Raw genomic sequence first — 19,407 nt, 5'->3', positions numbered from 1 at the left:
AGACTTCAGATGTTTAGCCTAACAAATGATAATTCCATTTGCCTTAACTATTAATGATGACTCACTGTCAATTGAACAACTTTGTGTGACTAGCGCCAAAAAACCCCACATGCTTATTCCAATTATTAACAAGGCTGAAAGCATACGGCACTAAATGAGAAAAAAAATATCTCTGTCACGAGCTTTGATAAATCCAGGCCATACATTTTCTACCAGTCTTTGGGGCTGGCCTAATTCTGCTCCATCATGCAGAAATGTTTGTCATCTTTAATGAGATTAAAGTAAGCACAGCTAAGGAGAGCAGGAGACTGAGGCAGCTTCACAAAGCCCACAATACAGCACTGTAAAGCAAAAAAAAAAAAAAAAATTGCTTATGTCCATACCTGGCCAGTTAAAAATGCCAGTATATCACCATCATTCTCCATCTGGTGAATTTTCATTGCAGTTTCCACAGTTGATTTTATATAGTCTGGAACGGGACTACAGGGAGAGAAAATAGCAGAGATATTAGTAGAAAAACAGGTACAGACTCTTCACTTCCATAAGGAGCAAGCAGAGAGCTAGCTTTTGGACACTATACCTCAGCCATACCACATTTAGTTTATGATGCATCCCTGGGTATCAGCCTTCAGCAATCCATTTGTTTCTTTTACACTACAGTAAGCTTAAAAACATCCCTGCTGCTACAAGCAACATTCAAATGTTTTTCTAATTAAATGTTACACCTCCTTACTGTCGGCCTGGGAATTTCTGAGCTCTAATCTAGGCAAAACAATACCACAATTGCACACTCTTCTAATTGCCACATGGAAGATCAAACAGGAACACACCTCTGTATGTAAAAGATGTCCACTGGAAACGTTCTCCCCTCGACAGTAAGGATCACACTGGTATCTTTGCTGGGATCACTGGTATCATTTTGATTAAAGAAATCCCTGAATTTCTACATTAAAATAAAAACAAACATTTTCAGTTTGATACTTAAAAAAAATGAGGGAGAAACTTAAAGATACGAAGAAGTTAAATTAATACTATTTGGATGTTTTCTTCATAAATTTAACAGGGCCAATCCAATTAAAAAATTTTAAAATTTGTTGCCTTCTTCATGTTTATTACTTTGAAAAGCAAAGATCAAAAGGAGGTAAATAAACTAATTAGATCAGCTGACACAGTTGGAAAAAGCAGATATAATTTTTTTATTGGATCTATAACAGTAGCAAAGTCAAAGCTAAAAACTTAGAAATCACTGGTCCTAAATGTTTTGGGTAAGGGCTTGCATATTCTCATCCATTTTTTGGATGGGCAAGTACATTTTACAGCTGTTACTGAACAACACTTTGTAAATGAACTCACTTTGTAAAAGCAGAGTAAGGCTGACATGTAAGTTTTTGATTTATGTGCCACAAGACACCTTCATAAATAGATTCATTGCCACAAAATATTTTAAATACATAATAGCAAAACAATGAACACTTAAGAACCCAAACAATGCATAATGTGACCACTACAGAGATACCATAAACTTCCTGTATTTAAACAAATACTAATACTAATATTAAACAAATACTAATAGTTTTGCTCCTATTAGTTTATTTTTACATTAACTGTAAACTATTTGAAACGTGAGATTTCTAGCAGTTAAAATTTTGCAAAAGGCAAAGTATTGTAATGATATTTAATATAACGCATAGAATACATAGTAATGCAAGTACTACCAAAGCACAGCATGCTATCAAGAAAGTTGCCACCAAAGGAAATCTCAGTACACCTACATCTTCAGGGCTACTTGCAAGCTCTCACCACCACATCTCCTGAAGGACACAATGGAGTTTGGAAAAGCAAAGAGAAAAACAATGAAGATGATAGAGGAGATGGCGTAGCTGCCCTGTGCAGAGAGACTGAAGAGTCTGGGGAGCCGCTTGGGGAGCAGAACGCTGAGAAGACTGAGCTTTACAAAGCTGAGGTTTACAAAATCAAAGGCAACTGAAAAATTAAATATGAAACTGGTTTTGATTGTTTGGTTGTTGTTGGGTTTTTTTAATAAACTTTAGAAATCCCACACTACTAGAACTAGGATGTTTAAAAGAAATTAAATAAAGTACTTCATTATATAGCAGATGGCAAACTTCTGAAAATTGGTCTCACATGACGTCCTGCAGACTTACAGCTTCATCAGGCAGAGTCAAAACCAAATTAAAAAACAGCAGGTCCACAAACACATACTAGAAGGAAACAGCAGGAATGTACTGTCTAACAGTTGGACTTGATGATCTCAAAGGTCTTTTCCAACCTGAGTGATTCTGTGAGTCTAATATCTCTATTTCAACCTTTGCGGAGGCTGAGGCAGCTCAAAGAGAACAGACCCACAGCAGGGGGACAGGCTCATGTGCTCTCCCTGAACAGCATCTCCTGTCATTGCTGCTGCTACAGGTAGAACGTTGGGCTGGATGAAACACTGCTCTGATCTAGGAGAGCATTTATTCTGTTCCTACTCAAAATTAAATTAACAGTGTTTTTAATAAGGTATGTAAGATTCCACAGGCCACAAGTCTATCAGAAAATTAGTAAGACCTCACTGAAATTAAATCTACTCATTTATCACTTATTTTTTCTGGTCCATGGTTGTCTCAAATTATGGCTATCAGCAAACCAGAGCTAAACCAATGTCTTTTACTAGGCTAAATAAAGTCAAGAGAACATCTTTTTACACAACGCTACCAGTAAGAGGAAAAAAGGCATCAATATATGAAAAGCAGATTCATATTTAAATTTACTTTCAAAAACGTTTGCTAATGAAAACCAAACACAGCAACCTAACTATAGCAGATTTTTTTCCAACACTCCTCCCTCTCTTCTTCATTACTCAAACAGCAGCAACGCTTCGCCAGAAGCGAGCAGCACAGAGGATAAGCTGTATATAAATCCAAGTGGAGCTGCCACTTCAGGTCACTTTATTTCAAATCAAATCTGTGAGCCATACCTCTGCATCCAAGGTGGCTGAAGCCACAATCAGCCGAAGGTCCCCACGCTTCTTTTGAACCTAGGATAGAGACCAAGAACATCCAGAGTAAAAACTGTTTTCTGACCTATAAGGCTAGAACCAAGTTTTAGAGCATCCAGATTATCAATAACTTCTCTTGAAAAATACTTTGAAACTACAAGACAGCTGATGAACAGAAGCACCCATATCAGCCCATAGATCTAACAACCTGATGACTGTTTGGAACTTTTATGTTCATTTTAAGGGCAATCAGTTGGTAATCATTATAGATTACTCTTGGTTTCCATTGGCAGTCAGATCTTTAGCAGGTTGAAAGTCAACAACAACCCCTTATCAGATCACTTCACATGATCATCAGCAGCAGAATGAAGAGTACCTTTTTGTTAACGTCACCCAAGGAGACATTTCAACATCACGGGAAGAAAACAAGAGGATCCCGAGTGTAAAATATCTAAGGTAAACAGTTGGATATGTAAAATAGGCTGTAGGATAAATAAGGAATCAGAAATCACCCTCTCTCAAATGGGTTCACTAATCAGCCATTAGAATCAGAGGCTTAACAAAACGGATGAAAATGAAAACTGTTACAGAGAACATTAAAAAAATAACCTTTTTTAATAAGCCAATGGCAATATCTGTATAAAGAGTCCTTTCATGGGCTTCATCCAGCATGAGGACACTGTGAATAAAGCAGAAAGATAAGATTTCAGAAATGGTTTGATCGAGACTGGTATCAATATCATTGAGACAGGCTTCCTGTCTTCTAGAAGTATCATTATTTGAAATCTGCTGCTGGACTCTTACTGTTTATATCCACTTAGAAAAGCGTGGAAGTTAAAAATCAAAAGCACAGCAACAAAGTAGGGAGAAAAATGTAGGTAACAACACGTGGTATATACATACTGTTCTTTATTCAGGCTAGCTTTTGGAAAGTAGTAGAAGAAAAAAAGGACTCTCTCTACCATACTGCATAGGCTTTCTCGATACCAGAATAGCCTGTGTTTGTTGATGATTTTTTCTTTTATTTGATTAGCATCAGAAAGAGAGTGAAAATTAATTTACTAGTGTTAAGTTAATTCAGACTTCATGAAGCCCATTTAGCTTTTGCTCTAAAACCACAGCACCAAACCCTGCCAGGTTTGATGCTGCAACGATCAACTGATTTTCTAACAGTCTTTACAACATCAAGAAATCAAATTCCTAAAATAATTTTCACATCTTTTGGCGCTTGATTTGCAATAACCACACCTTGGTCTAAAACAAATGCAGTTGTTTACCAGATTACACTTCAGCAAGCATTCATTTCAATTTTCCTTACCTGTATCTTGTTAATAAAGGATCAGCCATCATCTCCCTCACCAGCATACCATCAGTAAGAAACTAAAAGTGAATGCAAAGAAAAATATAAAAAAACCCCACCCTCTCAAGGTAACTTGATTAGCCATGTGATTTTAAAGATTATTTTCCAGGCTTTTGCCTGAATTTTTCCTTGCCTTTAACTTTCTAATGATCTATTAAATTGATCAATGTTCAGCTATGGAAGCTAAATATGTATTTCTGAGTGCTAACCTAGAGATAAAAAGCAAAGTGATTGCTTTTTAATCAGTATTGATTTTTTTTAATTAGTTATTTTTGTATTGAAAAAAATCCAACAGATTGGCAGCACTGGAACATGGCAGTAGAAGTTTCTTCACTCTTGTCTGTAACATGGCTAACCTGCTCTACCAATAAAATTCTGTATGTCAGTCGAGTCCTGACCCTCTCAAAGTAGGCTAATATTTATCACACACTTCTCATCTGAACACAAATCTTGACATCTCAACAAAATGTGACATTTTAATTTAATACTTTCTTCCTACTAGCCAGTGGAAACCCACCAGCTTTATGTAGCCATCAAATAGTAGTTTGACCTGGGACTCCAACTGTGGCCTTGAACTAGGCAAGAACTGGTGTGCAAGGTAAAAACCTCCAAATTTCCAACTCCAAATGATTAATCATCACACTAAAAAAAAAAAAGATTTCAGCTGCATTTAATGAACAAGCATCTCCATTTCTTTCACTTTAGAAGGGCTACTAGCCTCCGAAAGTTAATTGTCTTATTCATCATCATTGCTATTCCATCATAACTAAAGCAAACTCTTGTCCGTACCAACACAAGCAACATTAATATTACTTACAGCTCTAAAGAACAGCTGCAAAGCTTGCTATTTAATCCACATCAAATTACTCTGTTAGCCTACTCATCTTATGTTTTATCTGCGCTTTTAATCAAAATCTATTTTTAGGGTGGTGAGGATACTTTAGCTGTGATTCATTGCAGGCTTTCACTACGACTTTGAGTGACGTATCACGTCACACTAACACTGCACCAACATCTGGCCATACCCAACATGAAAAAATCCTTTAGTTTTAAAATGGTGACTGCCAGACTAGCAGAATAGAACATGTACTCTTTTTATTAAGGTTTGGATAGCCACAACCATTTGAAGCACACTTTTGGGGTACCCACCTGGAAAACTGAAATGCTATCTATTCTCTTTATTGGGAATCACAAGGTTCTCATTAATTTTGCAAAAGTACTTGAAGAGTTTCAGCTAATCCTTTCAGAGTAACCACATACTGTTCATGTTTCACCTTAATTCTTGTAGCCTGTGGATCCGTGCAGTCATCAAACCGAATACAATATCCAACTTCATGCCCCAACACCGCACCTCTTTCATCAGCAACTCGGCCTGCAACCTGAGAAAAAAAGATTCTTATAAACGAGAGACAGCTCATTTCTTCACTGTATCATTAAGAGAATTGACATCAAAACAGGAACAGAGCTAGTGCTTCCAAAGAATTATTTGTTCATGTTCAAACACAAAATTGTGTTTGACAAAATGGTGCATATTGAACTTACAAGTGGTAAATACTTTTAAAATGTTTTAGTATCACTTAATAAACCTGTTTCATGCTGCTTCTATTCAGGAAAGCTACAGAGGCACCTTTCTGTGATATGCACTCTGACAGACCTATGAAGGCAACACACCACAGTGCTGGGGAAGGCCCATGTACCGCCAATTGCAGGACTGCAATTTACGAACACAGTTGCTGTGCAAAAAGGGAAAATGGCATGCAGAAAAAAGTTTTAAGTTAAGCTGATCTGTCCCTGAAATTACTCAGATTTTTATTTTTTTTAAATAAAGATCTATTGTACTTTTCATAATACAGAATCTTCCATGCAGAAAACAGAGAACTGGCAGAATAATTAAACGCAACAATACTACCCTGGGCAAGTTTTAAGCCAATAGCAGATTTAGCTAAAAATCTTGAGTTACTCGGACTTACTCTACAGAATATTAGGTATTATCAGGCCACAGTTTCAGCAAGCCACAAAGACATTTAACAGCTAAAGACACGAGAAAGCTCCACAATACATGCATTGCGTATGTAGAATTCCAAGTGCAAGTTACTTGCAGTCATTTGAGTGACATTCTAAACCAGGGGTCCTCAAACTTTTTGAACAAGGGGCCGGCACGCGGATTAAGTGGCAGGAAGTCAGATATCTGTGGCTGCTTGGTTTCCCCCTGCAACCCCCAGCCGGGGGTTTCTGTAAATACCGGGGGCCGGATCGAGGACCTGGGGGGCCATATCCGGCCCATAGGCCGTAGTTTGAGGACTCCTGTTCTAAACAATAACAACAGGCAGTGAATTAATGATATTACTTAGAATCCTATCACTCCATCACTTTCAGCCCAAGTGATAAGGATAATTGTTAGTCTGAACAAACAGAAGTTCAGGTATTTCTAAACTATGCCTTATTCTGTGCAACTACCTATCTTTACTCTAACAACTCCCATACTCTAGACGGGAAAGCAGACAAGAACACCTATTAAAAGATCACTTTCAGTTCAAGACAAAGTAGTAAATCATGAATTATATCTCTCATCTCCTTGCAACAGCCATACAGTCTAGCCAGTCTGCAACAACATTCTTAAAGAAAAACCCTACTGTGCCTATATACTAAGCCCTAATTGAGTAATCTTTTTATTTGAAGCTTAAAAATAATGTGTTAAGACACAAAAGGGAAAAGAGAAGTAAGTTTGTTGTGAGAAATCATTGCAGCATACACATCTCCCGTAGAACCTTGCACTGTCAGCTGCATGTGCTGTGAAGGAGAAAGGGGAGGACACTGCAGGCAGACAGCCCAAAGCACAAGATGCAAATTGCTGCTAGAGGCTTAACCATGTTGGATCTGGTCAAAAAATACTGGATGAGATGAAACAGCAAGCTGTACAGCTGCTCAGCCTACTACATTTTTACCAGAGGCACAAACGGATTTGTTGCAGGTGCCAGCAATGAAGAAGAACACGCAAAAAGAGGGTTATGAAATGGCACCTTAGTGTTCAGTACGAAAAGAATGCTGCAGCAGAAACTTCAGCCCACCAAGTCAGTGTTTGGCAGCAGCTATGAAGACAAGGAACACTGGATGCTTTCTGTGCAGGCTATTAACAGAGAGTACAAGTTGTTGTCCTCCTTTTGTGAGGACGATAAGCAGAAACATCTATTTATGCAGGAGCTCATGCAGCTGTGATTCCTGCTATTCAGCAAAACCTGCTAATAAACTGCGGGTTATAATGACAACAAACTGGGAAAATTTGGACACGGAGAAACTCACTGAAACAGCAGCAACCCGACGAGGCTGCGTCACTCCAACAACTCTTCCTTCAGCTGTCCATCCAGCTTCTGCTAGGTACTGCAAAACAAATATTGAGGACAAGAAATGAATTGGTCACACTGCAATTACCGCAAGGTGTTAGTTCTCCACATGACATGTTTTTTTCTGGTTCTGAAAATAACTGATGCATGACCTTAGGCAAATCAGTTACTTAAGAGATTCTGTGCATTATTAATCTCACCAGTAAAAGTAATACAGCGTAATACCTACTTCCTAAGCACATATGCTTTCAGAAAGCATCTAAGAGCAGTTCTTTGGGTCTCAAGTATTTTTTAATTACTTCATTTTTCCCCTTCTTTATTTTATAAACACTTTAAGAAAAAAAGCTCAACAGCACAAGTCCTGTGCTCATAAAGAAGCAGATGACATTTGTCATTAGTCTGCAATTTTTTAAGTTAAAAATCAAGAACTAACTTTGAACCATTCTCAGACTTTTTTTGTTCCTGTCACAAAGGAGAAAATTTTACAAAGCCACAAAAAATGCAGTATTGCAAAAATTTCCAAGAGGAAAGCTCATAAAGAAAGTGTCCCTTTTTTCCTTCTTAAAAACATATTCTCAACAAAATTTTAAACATGATTGCAACAGAGTAATAAACACCTCCTATAGCAACATGACTACTATTTGTACCAGCGTAAACTTACTTGTTTGGTATGGTCCTTTCCTGTAGTGGAAGAAGGTGTAATGCTACAGATACGCCAGCTTCCGCTGTTTTCTCCTTATGTTTCTCTCCTTTTGGTCACACACACAAGCACAGGTGAATTCCATTCACACAGTGCAGGTCTAGGTCGTTAGTTTAACATTTCATGTGAAATCCCCTGAAGGAATACCTGCTTTTACCAAGTTAAACAGACACTTACTTGTGGAATCTGTGTTGATTTCCCACAACCTGTTTCCCCAACAATCACCAGAGTCTGATAGTTCTCCACTAGATAAAGTATGTGATTTCTTAGCTGAAAGAGAGGATGACATTCAAGTATCAAAAACAGATGTATACAAAAATAAGAAAATAATTTAAATTACAATATTTACATATCAACAGACAAAGTAAACTAATTTTACGTGGAGTTCACTGTTGAAAGCTAAACAGTTTGTTAAAATCTATCAGTGACACGTACAACATATAGTAAATAACAAGTCTACAAAGCCTGTAAAAGTGTCCTGTGTGACAACTGTTACTGACAATCAATTCCAACAAATAAAGACAATAAGGTCATACAATTGTTATTTTATGTTGTAAAGTGATTCTATACTGCTCTTTCACAAAAAAAAAAATAATCACACAACAGATTTGATATATCAAAAAGAACTTCTGTACCTTGAAAACAGGCAGCTTTTGTCTTTGTTGTTCAATCGAAAGGGAAGCATAAGGATTATAGATAACAGTTATGCCGCTACTCTCAGCAGGACTCTGTCTCTCCTCTGAGACACTGACACCAGGACCTTCCGTGCCTAGATGACATAAGTTAATTTTGACTGGAAGAATACACTTCTGCCTAGTGTATCACAATACAAACAAAATAGACATGTTCCTTAGAATGAGGAATCAAGGCTAGTAGCATACATCAAAAGACTAACTTTTCTAGAAAATAATTTAAAAAATAACGAACAGTAAACATGCAGAAATTCTTTCAAACTAAATGTGTCTCCTGCTGGCTAAAAAGAAAAATATCTAATGTGAGTAAGTATTCGAATTTTTTAAAGATGATAAAGGAGGGAAAAAAGCACATAGGAAAAATACACAGCAAGATCTTGCGAACTTTCTTCTTTTTCTGTGCAAAAGTTCAGATGTGCCTTCAATGCCCTTCTCAGATGTCCATGGATTTTAAGCCAGCCTGTCAGATGTGTAACAGAACTTCCCTTGACTAAGATGAGCTGTATAAACCATTCAGCCTTGCCCACTTACGAGATCTGCCACTTCAGCTACTGAAACTTGATTTATTGCTGCTGCAGGTTATCATAAAACTTCTGACAACTGAAAAGGATGAATCATGCAAGTGAACTAGAAACAAAACCTCATGTCAATAGTGGAATGTATTACCAGCTGCAGATTTAACTGGGAAAGTCTGAGCGCAAAGAGGGTTCCCTCGTTTTGTACGATTTCCTTGTTTGGGCTTTTCCCACTGTTTAAATAGTCCCTGTTAAAATCTGCCAAGCAAGTTTTATAACAAATTGATCCAACATTAAGAGTAATTAGCAATGATTCCGATTACTATTCACTCCCCAGGACAGATGGGGAAGTTAAGAACCAGGGACTTGAATATCTGCACCTTGACAAATCAATGAAGTAATAGATACTGCTTCTCATCAGCCACTGATTATCTTTCACAGCGTTTTATACGCTTTATTTTTTAATACCCTACTGTCAACGTGTTACTATATCTATATATACACACATATTGCATATAAACATATATTACTATAATATCCAAATGATTAAGAAGCTGTTTGCTGAACTAATCTTGACTCTGGAATAACTTTGCAGCACACCACAACACAGTGACACATTACAAAAAAAATTGCCAAACTCAGACCCGCCAGGCTCCCCTTTGGGGTAAGTGCATGGGAAGGCACACAACTGCCCAGATCCCGAGGGAACAGCCACAGAGCCACGGCAGAGGCTGGGAGGGACCTCCGGAGACCTTCCACACCAGCACGCTGCTCAGCACTGTGCCAGTGGTGGCTCAGGTCCTCCTTCAGTTGGGCTGGGGACCCCGCAGCCCGCCCGATCACCCCCACAGCAGAAAAGGTTTCTCTCATGTTTAAGCTGACTTTCTCATATTTCGGTTTGTGCCCACTGCCTCTTGTGCTGTCAGTAGGTGCTACCAAGAAGAATCTGGCTTCACCTTCTTTACAACCCCCTATCGGGTATTTTTATACATCAAAGATCCTCCTGGGACCCCTCCAGGCTGTGCAGCCCCAGGTCCCTCAGCCCCCCCGCACACCGCCCGCCCCAGTCTCTCAACCAGTGTTGTAGCCCTTCACTCGCAGGCCTCCTTCAGCAAGCCCGCGTCCTGCTGGTGCTGGGGAGCCCACGGATCCCCCCGTACGGCCTTCCCCGGGCTGAGGGAAGGATCGCCCCGCTCAGCCCAAGAGCGGCGCTCCCCTCACACCGCAGGTCACCTTCTTTGCTCCAGGGCTGACCGACGGCCCAGCCTGCAGCCCGCAGGACCCCAGGTCCTTCCCTACTGAGCAGCCCCGGGGCTGCCCCCCCTCAGGGGCCGCACTTCGCGCCCCCCTTCCTTCGCCCCACTCCCTGGGGCTCCGCTGCGCCTTTCTCCAGCCCGCCGAGCCGCCCCCCCAAGGGCCGCAGACCCACAGCACTGACCGCCCACCCCGCTGCCGGCAGGTTGAGGGAAGGCTGCGACACCTCCCCTGCCACCCCGGTGCCGGGCAGCGCCCGGCTGGAGCCACAGGGACCTCCCCGCCCTGCTGCCCTGGGCCCCGGGCGGACGGGGCGCTGCTCCGCTGCCCTCGGTGTCTCACATCTGTGCGACCCCCGACCTTGCTCGCACTGCGGGGGGGAGGGGGGGGAGGCAGCGCCGCGGCTTTCGCTCCGGCCCCCGCCACAGACAGCCGGCGGAGGAACCCCCCCCCCCACAACGCACGGCCCGCCACTCCCCGCGCCCCTCACCCGGCTTCCAAAACTTCACCGGTCCCACGGGCGCCGCCATCTTGGGGTGAGAGGGCAAGCGGAAGTGGCGGCGGGGCCGGGCCTGCGTGACGCGCCGCCCGTTGCCATGGTGCCCGGAGCGGCCCGCCGGCCCCAGCGCCTGTCCCGGCCCCCAGCACGAACGGCTGAAGCTTTGGACGTTTCCGTGTGTTGACGGCCAGAACGACTCCCGGTTTATAACGCCGTGTGCGAGATCCGTGCTCTTAAACACGTAGAAGTGTTGCTGAGGAAACCCGGCTCATAAAATCGTTCTCAAGTAGGACTGAAACCTGCCCTTCCCCTCCAAGCACAGAGGAAGAGTGAGATAATACAGGCCCGGAGGTGTCTGAGCCAAGCCCACCAGATACTACTCCTAGTACTAACGTGAAGTGTATAACCAGAGGGAGAACCTTGGATTTAACCAGATTGAAAGACTGCTTCCAGAAAGTCCTCATCTCATTAATTAAGTGAAGCTAATCGCTTCCATTCTCCACATGAAGGATGCCTCCGCACTATGTACCACAGCTATTGCACTTCACACCAGGCAGCTGAAGGACTAGAAAGAAAACAATTACAGTAATAGTTAGTAGATCCAGTGGCGCCCTATCACAGGCTCATTACAGCCCATGAAAGTCATTATCAAATCAAATTTAATGTAGATGAGTTAAGCATAGGCTGGAGTAAAATCAAATTTAATGTAGATGAGTTAAGCATAGGCTGGAGTAAAACAAAACCCAAACCCCCCCACTTTTTCCTAAGTTCAGTAATGCTGACAAAATGTCATGCTTAGGGAAAAACCTCATCACTTTTTATATCTTATTATTCATTGTCATTTTCATTAATAACTTGACACACTAGCAGTGCAGCTGTGATTAACGCAGACCTCATGGTCACTTGTTACGCTAAGTCTTTAGGTTAACCACTTGGAAAAATAAGTTCTTCAGTAATAAATAAAGACATTCTTAAAATTCTAGCTATATATTTCAATGTACTTTTCAGATGAAATCCACTTTATCAAAAATAAACACAACTTTTACCACAGTACTTTGTATTATCAATATATTAGCAACTGCTGAAAAAAAGTCCTACTAACGGCGCATGGAAAGTATTAAAGTAATGAGACGAATAACAAAGGTAAAAACTTATATTTGAGAAAACATACACAGATAATTGTTGTGAAAATAAGATTGCAAAACCAGTATTTTACATAGAGTACAACATTGTATGGGGGTTTGTGTTTATGGAAAATACAGTTAAGAACAAAAATACATACTTCAAACTTCTTTACATTTGGATGAAAGTTAAGACTATTAAACTATAAACTATTGATCATTTACAGATTAGGAGAGTCAGAACTATTTCATTTCCATGATTGTAAATGCAGAAGAAAAAGGGCACAGATTCATTGTATCCTAATCAGTACATTATTGCATTGCTCATAAAGACCAGTTTTGTAAGTTCCACATGTCCAATTTAATGTTATCCTGCTGATGCTTAGCAGAAATGCATATGAAATACCCCAGATAAGTTTCAACATTCCCCTTCAAAGCCCAGAACCCACACGACACCTACGCAAGCATACGCCTGAGTTTTCTGCAGTAGCAAGAGCCTCAAGAAGAGGAATTGTGTACCTTTTGCCACAGCTGCCACGGTTGGACTAACAAGTTTCTGCACTGTCAGACTGCTGGAACTTCAGAGCCTCAATGTACAACTGCTTAGGAGGATGGTTTATTAATTTGGGGTTTTTTGGTTTTCTCCATAAATGGATGGAGGTTTTTATTTAAAAAAGTAATCAAACTTGAATGAAACCTTAAGAAGAAATGGTTCTACTTCTGACTTCCATGTTGTTGCATGTCTGGAAGTAAGGCTTTTGAGAAGTAGCAGCAGCTTGACAGATTTCAGATCTACTCGATTTTTCCTTCAAGATCAGCCAGCAGCAGCAACTATAAAGAAACCAAAAAGTATATATAGTAACACCAAGAAAGTGGTCTCATTTGGCTCTGCTCCAAACATAGTAAGTTCTTAGCAATACTATCCCTTGCATGCATTCATTGTGTGATGTCCAACAATCCAAGTATTCTTACAATTAAGAAAAGGTAATTTGAAATTTAGTCATTGCAAAAGCCTTGTTTGCCTGACATGTTAGCTCATTCTGCCTTGCAGGACAGCTTCACGTAAAAAAAAAAAAAAAAAAAGTAATATTTGAGGACTAGTAGCATGGTACCGACCTACTTGTTTCTAGATTATGGTTACTCCACATCAGGTCTGTGTCATGAAACAGTTTGTGGAGAGTTTACGTAACACAAGACAAAGCTTAGACTGATTTGGGAGCTGTACAGCAGTGCTGCTATTCATCTTTGGAAGACTTTTAAGCAATATTATTTTCTGTACCTGGATTCCTTAAAAAAAAAAAAAAAAAAAACACAACAAAAAACAAACCAAAACAAACAAACAAACAAAAAAAAAGGTTTGAGCTACTGAGCTAAGACACTGCTAACCCATCAGCTTAAAACATGTAAGAACAGGTTGAAAAATGAAAATCTGACAGAATACTAAAAGTAATGGCTTTCCAGGTGTTAAGAGTTTGGTTTTATTTCAAAAAAAACACATCTGAGCCTAAGACAATACCATAATTGTGTCTTTTGATCTGAATTAGAGTGGTGTTCAAACAAAACCACAATTCCAGTATTACTTTCTCTCAGTTTGAGGTTTGTTTCCCAGCTGCTCTCACAAACATACAGTAAGACAGTACTGGACATGGACGGCTGGATGCGGTTCCTGAGGTTCTGCTTCTCACTCCGAAGTGAACATGCATTTCATCTCTCTATGATCCAGTGTGGCCTCATAACTAGAGAGCCATTCCTCTTTGTCAGTGGAGGAGAGGCATGCATTGCATTATTTGACACGTAGACTGCCTCCCTTGAGGCATGCAGCCAGCTTCGCTTCCTTTTTAGATTTCCTACAAATGCTCTAAGATACAAAAACTCCATTCTCAGGAAGTTTTCCCTGGTCAAGTCTCTAGAAGCCACTGTTATCCTGACCAGCTGGTCCAACACGTTCTTCTTCTTGCAGCTGGATAACTCTTTGAGGTTGATAGGCTTTGACCGTGCATAAAGAATCCGAAACTCCAGGTCAAAGTGTGCAACTACAGGGCCTGACAGGATCAAAATGTTACTGCTGTTAAGCTTCCCATCTGTCCACGTAAAACTAGCAATGGAAGAATGAGAAAATTCTGAGTTAATTAAAAATAAACAGCAAACAAAGTATTAACTGAAAATTCTTTTTCACTGCATTTCATTAAATCATTCTTATAATCCACATGATGAGCAGTGTGCTCTTTTTAGGACAAATGTTACACACAAACTCTGATAAGGAAAGCAGTTTTGCAACATGGCTGTTTTCCCTTTCCACGTAATAAAATCGTGTTAAGTCACAGAAGGAAATGGGCACTTGCCTGTAGGAGCCTGTTGTCACTCTAATGCCATCAATTAACATGAACTTTTCACGGACTTTTCCAACAATTTTGGCACCCGACCTCGTGTAGTATGTTTTCCCAGTGATATTTCGAATTCTTATCAGCTGTTAAAGATACGGCAAACATCATGTGGATTTCAAAGTTAAATTATTGCATTTAAAGGAGTAACACAGAACACGAACGATCATTGATGAACTAGCAAAAGCTGCTGCACAAGATTCACCCTCTAGGAACCAAATAATAATTCTGTCTCGTTTTAGTAGGCAAAGAGGTGGCATTAAAAGGCAAACCCATAAACTGATTGTGGAGAATGCAAGTGCAAAAAAACTGTCACCTAATCTTGGAGGAACCCAAATTCCATAGACTCCTGAGAACCTGTTTCTCCATCAGCTTCAGTCTCAGCAAGCCTGAGCAACTCCAGTCATGCTTTTGGAACTGGACATTCCTCCTGCATTCCCTTGAATATTCGATGAGTATTTGTTCTCAGAAAGCATCCGCTTCTAAAGATTTCAGTTTTTCTATTAATTGCCTTCTTACACAAGAATAGTTAAATCTCCCAAGACAGAGCTAAAGCAACATAAACCCCATTTGAAGTTGTGGCAGCAGGCATAATAGTTTCTTTTGATAGCTCAAAGATTATGCTTATAAGAGGATTGACTCTCTATCCTATAAATATGACAAGTCTCACCTTTTCCTGTTCAAGGTCAACTCCCAGATCCTTGCACATTTTTAGAAAGTGAGAAAACGAAGACTGATCTAGAAGGATATATGCTTTAACTTGCCGCTGGCTACAAGCTTCCAAGAGGTCTTTGAAGATATCAGTATCTGTGAAGGAATCCATAACCAAGGCAATCATCTGCAACAAGTTTCAAAAGAAATCATTAGGCTGTTTCCTCAGCATCCTAAAGGAGATGGCACATGAGAAATTTGACTTTCAAATTACATATTCCAACACCACCGCCCCCCCACCCCTTTTTTTTTCCCCCTGGTGGTTATGGAAGGAACATGGTACTGTCTTCTGTGATATGGAATTTTCTGTTTTTCACAGGACTGCTGAAACATTTAACAGACATACCAGAAAGAGAAGAAAAAGGAAAAAATTAACTGATTAGAATGAAGTTCTGTGAAGAGAACGGTATTTTGGTAAAGGTGATTACTGAGTACAGGAAACACAATATACATCCCCCCTTCACTATGATCACTTATTCATGTCCCTGTATAGTTAAATAGGAAAAAAATATCGAATGTATAGACAGAAATTGTTGTTAAAGATTATTTGCCCCAATTTTGTTGTCACTTGATTGATTCATAGCAGATAACATGATGTAAGATTTTTGTTATTGCATTATAGAATTTCATTTTCTATGACGATTTCAGCAACAGACATCGAAGCTTTTTTCACCAGGACTTGTTTCTTTTTTGGGTCAATAGGAATGAACAACCTAGCCTGAAAGCCTATTGCAGAGACACCTTTTCTCTGACTGATTAGCAGCCATGATAGCACCTGCAGCTATTTAGTAGCACATTGCTCATGGTTTTTAACTAAGGTTCTACCGAAGCCTTCCCTTTTCTACTACATAACTTCAAGAAAAAATTACAGAAACCTGCACATTTTCTCCTTTATCCCCATCTCTAAAGCACTACTGAGACCTAAGGCAGACAGAGACTTGACACCTCTCCAAAAACCTAAGCAAGCAAATTTTGCATGAGGAAAGGGAAAAAATTTTGCTGTTAGTCTTCTTCAGCTACATCAGTAACTTTCGGTATGACAGGAGCATTGTGCTGATTGTGGAGACGTTTAGGGGTGCTGAGAATATCTTAGAAGAACCAGAACAGTGGCAAAGTAAATGTATTGCTTCAGGTTTCTTTCTCACCCTGAGATATGGCAAAACCAGGGGTCTAGTTCTGTTAGAAAAATTTAGTCTTCGATTCCTAGGCAAGAGTTTTTTTTCCCTGAGAAGGGATGTCTTTTTTTCTCTGAAGCACTGCCAGAAGAGAAATGTGAACTTATTTCCAAAACTTGAGTTTTCCAGAGTCTTTCAAACTTTTTAAACGTGAAAAGCAACAGTAAAAAAGGAAGGATTTGTTAGTGTCCAGCTGCTCTTCACATCTCACCTCTCCATTTCAGGTACATTTTGATCTGAGGTTTCTCTTCAACTTTTTACTCAAGATTCTCATGGTATTTCATGCTAATATCCGATTATTCACTAAAGTTTTGGAGAGCCAGCTGCTGCCCTCGCAGCCCTTTCCCCGGCCTGGCCCCGGTTCGCCGCGCACTCGCTGGGCCAGGGGACGCACCGACGGCTCCGACGGGCCGGAGGTGTCGCTGCCGGGGGGGTGTCGCTGCCGGGGGGCCAGCTCCCTGAGCCAGCCTGGCGAGGTCCAGGAAGCACGGACCCGCTTTCCACCGATACGACGCAAAAACTTGCAAGCCTCCTAATAAATATAAAGGGGGTGGGAGTGGGCACAATAACAGAAGAGCGCAGTAAGTAGAATCGGGAGTTTCTTTACAAGTCCGTGCAGGGGGGAAGGCGGAGGCGGAGCCCGGCATCCCCGCGGGTCGCCCGCGCTGGGGGCGCAGCGGTGCGGAGCGGAGCGGCCCCCGGGAGCTGCCCGCAGTCACCCACCTGCCGGGCGGAGCGGATCTGCCGCCGCACCGCCTCCTTGCAGCCGTAGATGCTGTCCCCGCAGCCCGGCTGGAAGTGCGCCTCCACCCGCGTCAGCCCGCGGAAGGCGCCGCTGGCGAAGCCCGGCCAGCCCAGCTCCAGCGCCGGCGGCTCCAGGTCCGAGCGCTCGGGGAAGTAGGTGAGCGACGAGGCGTCGAGGGAGGCGCCGAGCGAGGGCTCGGCCGCCGGCTCCGGGGCCGCGGCGGGCGGCAGGGCGCCCCGCGCGATGGCCTGCACCTCGGGCTCCGAGAGGAACGGCGGCAGCTGCTCCCGCCGCAGGAAGGCCCGCAGCGCCTCGGGGCCGCCCGCCACCAGCTCCTCCAGCGCCAGCCGCTGCGCCTCGCTGTAGGGACCGGGCGGCCGCGGCGGCCAGCGCCCGGCGCCCTCCTCCAGGCACTGCGACGGGTTGGCCATGGCGCTGCGGCGCGGCGCGGCCCGGCGCCGCCTTTATAGCGGCTCCTCCGCGGGCGGACCCGCGCTCGGGAGGCTCCTCCACGCCTCTTCCACGCGAGGCAAGCGACAGGGAGCGGCGCGGGGGCGGGCGGAGCGGGGACACCCCCCTCCCCGCGGGGCACGTCCGTGCGCGGCGCCCACGGCAGGACCGGGGTGCTGTGGCCGCAGCGCCCCCGGGAAGGGCACGGGTGGCAGAGCCGGCTGGCTTCGTCCCCCCGCCCGGGAGGCACGGCGGAGCAGCAAAGCCTGCACCGGGCAGGGAGCGCCAGCGTGGCCGTCTGCACCGACCTGCTCCGGATCAAAGCCGCCCCGGAGGGCGAACGGCCCCCGGCCGCGTCCCAGGCTGCGCCGCTCCCCGGGGGCGGCAGGGCAGCGGCAGCAGCTGCGTTAGTCACCCAGAGTCCAAATGTCAAACAAACAAAAAAAAAAGCTTAGCAATGATCAGGTGAAAACCCTCACGGCAAAAGCAGCTTATTTGTAAACGGTTTCTTGTTCCTGTTAAGAGTACCATAACAGCTGCATGATGTAATGAAGTTAAAAAGCACAGAGCGCAACCAAGTTGATTTTACATACATTCAAGCACTAGTCAACATGAGCTCTTAGAAGTGCAACTCAAAATTGGCTTTGAAGGTGTAGCTCAGCTCCCCCTCTGCAAATCACTTCACTCCCCGTGACCCATCCAGCTCCAGCCACCCAGTGAGAAAGTACCTTCTCTTTTTAAACAAGTGCAGGCAGAGGTTTTCTCCCCCATACCTCTTCGTTCATCTGCTTTATGGTTTTAAGGAAGGAGCAGCTGCTTTGAAATCCAAGCAATAAAAGTAGCAAAGCCCCTTCGCCCATATAGATTTGAGAGAGAGAAATGCCAGCTTTAGTAGAATAAAGTGTTGCTCTCTACAGTTAGGTTGCAGCCTTTCTGAGTTTTGGATGTTTTTCTGTTTATTCACTTATTGGCTGTCGACAGGAATAGTCAGGCACAGCTGGAACATGCCATCTACTGGACACCTGCACCTATAAGTAAGAAAATACATAACCCAGACTCTGATTTGACCTGGCAGAATTCAGTCTAGTTGGTCACTGAAGGACTGGGATGCAAGACTAAAGAATAACAATACAGGTCAGATCTCAGAGAGACCCTGCACACTGCTCAGACCCAGCAAGCACAGCTAAGCGCACACACACATACAGGATACTGCTAACAAGTGTTCAGATGATGGATCTTAGGTTAAGCTGCTTTGCAGAGACATTTAATAGTGGAAGTAGAACATGGTCAAAAACTAGTGACACTTCAGCTCCTCAAACCAACTTAGGGGATAAACAGAGCAGGAAACAGAATATTTCAGATAGGACGGTTTCAAGAGAAAAATGGGAGAGCTCCACTCCTACACTTACTTGTGCAACAATACTACTAAACATAACCCATAGCATTTTGTAGTGCATTTGTC

The 19,407-nt window shown here is 42.5% G+C and overlaps 2 protein-coding genes across 3 annotated transcripts in view; both read right to left on the bottom strand.

Moving 5' to 3' along the window:
- DHX35 (DEAH-box helicase 35) overlaps nucleotides 1–11,434 on the bottom strand; it is a 30,541-nt gene extending 19,107 nt beyond the window's left edge. The window contains exons 1-10 of one of the 2 annotated variants that reach the window (XM_055722570.1): nucleotides 11,354–11,434; nucleotides 9,038–9,171; nucleotides 8,580–8,672; nucleotides 7,662–7,739; nucleotides 5,636–5,740; nucleotides 4,320–4,381; nucleotides 3,611–3,680; nucleotides 2,981–3,040; nucleotides 831–943; nucleotides 384–480 (exon numbers count right to left, since the gene is read on the bottom strand). In XM_055722570.1, coding sequence (XP_055578545.1) covers nucleotides 384–480; nucleotides 831–943; nucleotides 2,981–3,040; nucleotides 3,611–3,680; nucleotides 4,320–4,381; nucleotides 5,636–5,740; nucleotides 7,662–7,739; nucleotides 8,580–8,672; nucleotides 9,038–9,171; nucleotides 11,354–11,393 — 852 coding nt within the window. In that variant the 5' untranslated portion in view covers nucleotides 11,394–11,434. The remainder of the gene's footprint in view (nucleotides 1–383; nucleotides 481–830; nucleotides 944–2,980; nucleotides 3,041–3,610; nucleotides 3,681–4,319; nucleotides 4,382–5,635; nucleotides 5,741–7,661; nucleotides 7,740–8,579; nucleotides 8,673–9,037; nucleotides 9,172–11,353) is intronic. The other variant, XM_055722571.1, reaches the window with a different exon arrangement.
- Nucleotides 11,435–13,941: 2,507 nt separating this feature from the next.
- LOC102048561 (protein FAM83D-B-like) lies at nucleotides 13,942–18,740 on the bottom strand. Its single transcript, XM_005443797.3, has 4 exons — nucleotides 17,474–18,740; nucleotides 15,535–15,702; nucleotides 14,826–14,950; nucleotides 13,942–14,578 (listed from the first exon to the last, which is right to left on the bottom strand). The coding sequence occupies exons 1-4, from the start codon at nucleotides 17,924–17,926 to the stop codon at nucleotides 14,188–14,190; spliced, it is 1,137 nt and encodes a 378-aa protein (XP_005443854.3). The 5' UTR covers nucleotides 17,927–18,740; the 3' UTR covers nucleotides 13,942–14,187.
- Nucleotides 18,741–19,407: the final 667 nt, after the last annotated feature.

The sequence above is a fragment of the Falco cherrug genome, chromosome 10 (assembly GCF_023634085.1).
Source record: "Falco cherrug isolate bFalChe1 chromosome 10, bFalChe1.pri, whole genome shotgun sequence".
Taxonomy (NCBI): domain Eukaryota; kingdom Metazoa; phylum Chordata; class Aves; order Falconiformes; family Falconidae; genus Falco; species Falco cherrug.
Note: the sequence above shows the minus strand (reverse complement) of the source record. Positions and strands in the feature narration are given on the sequence as shown.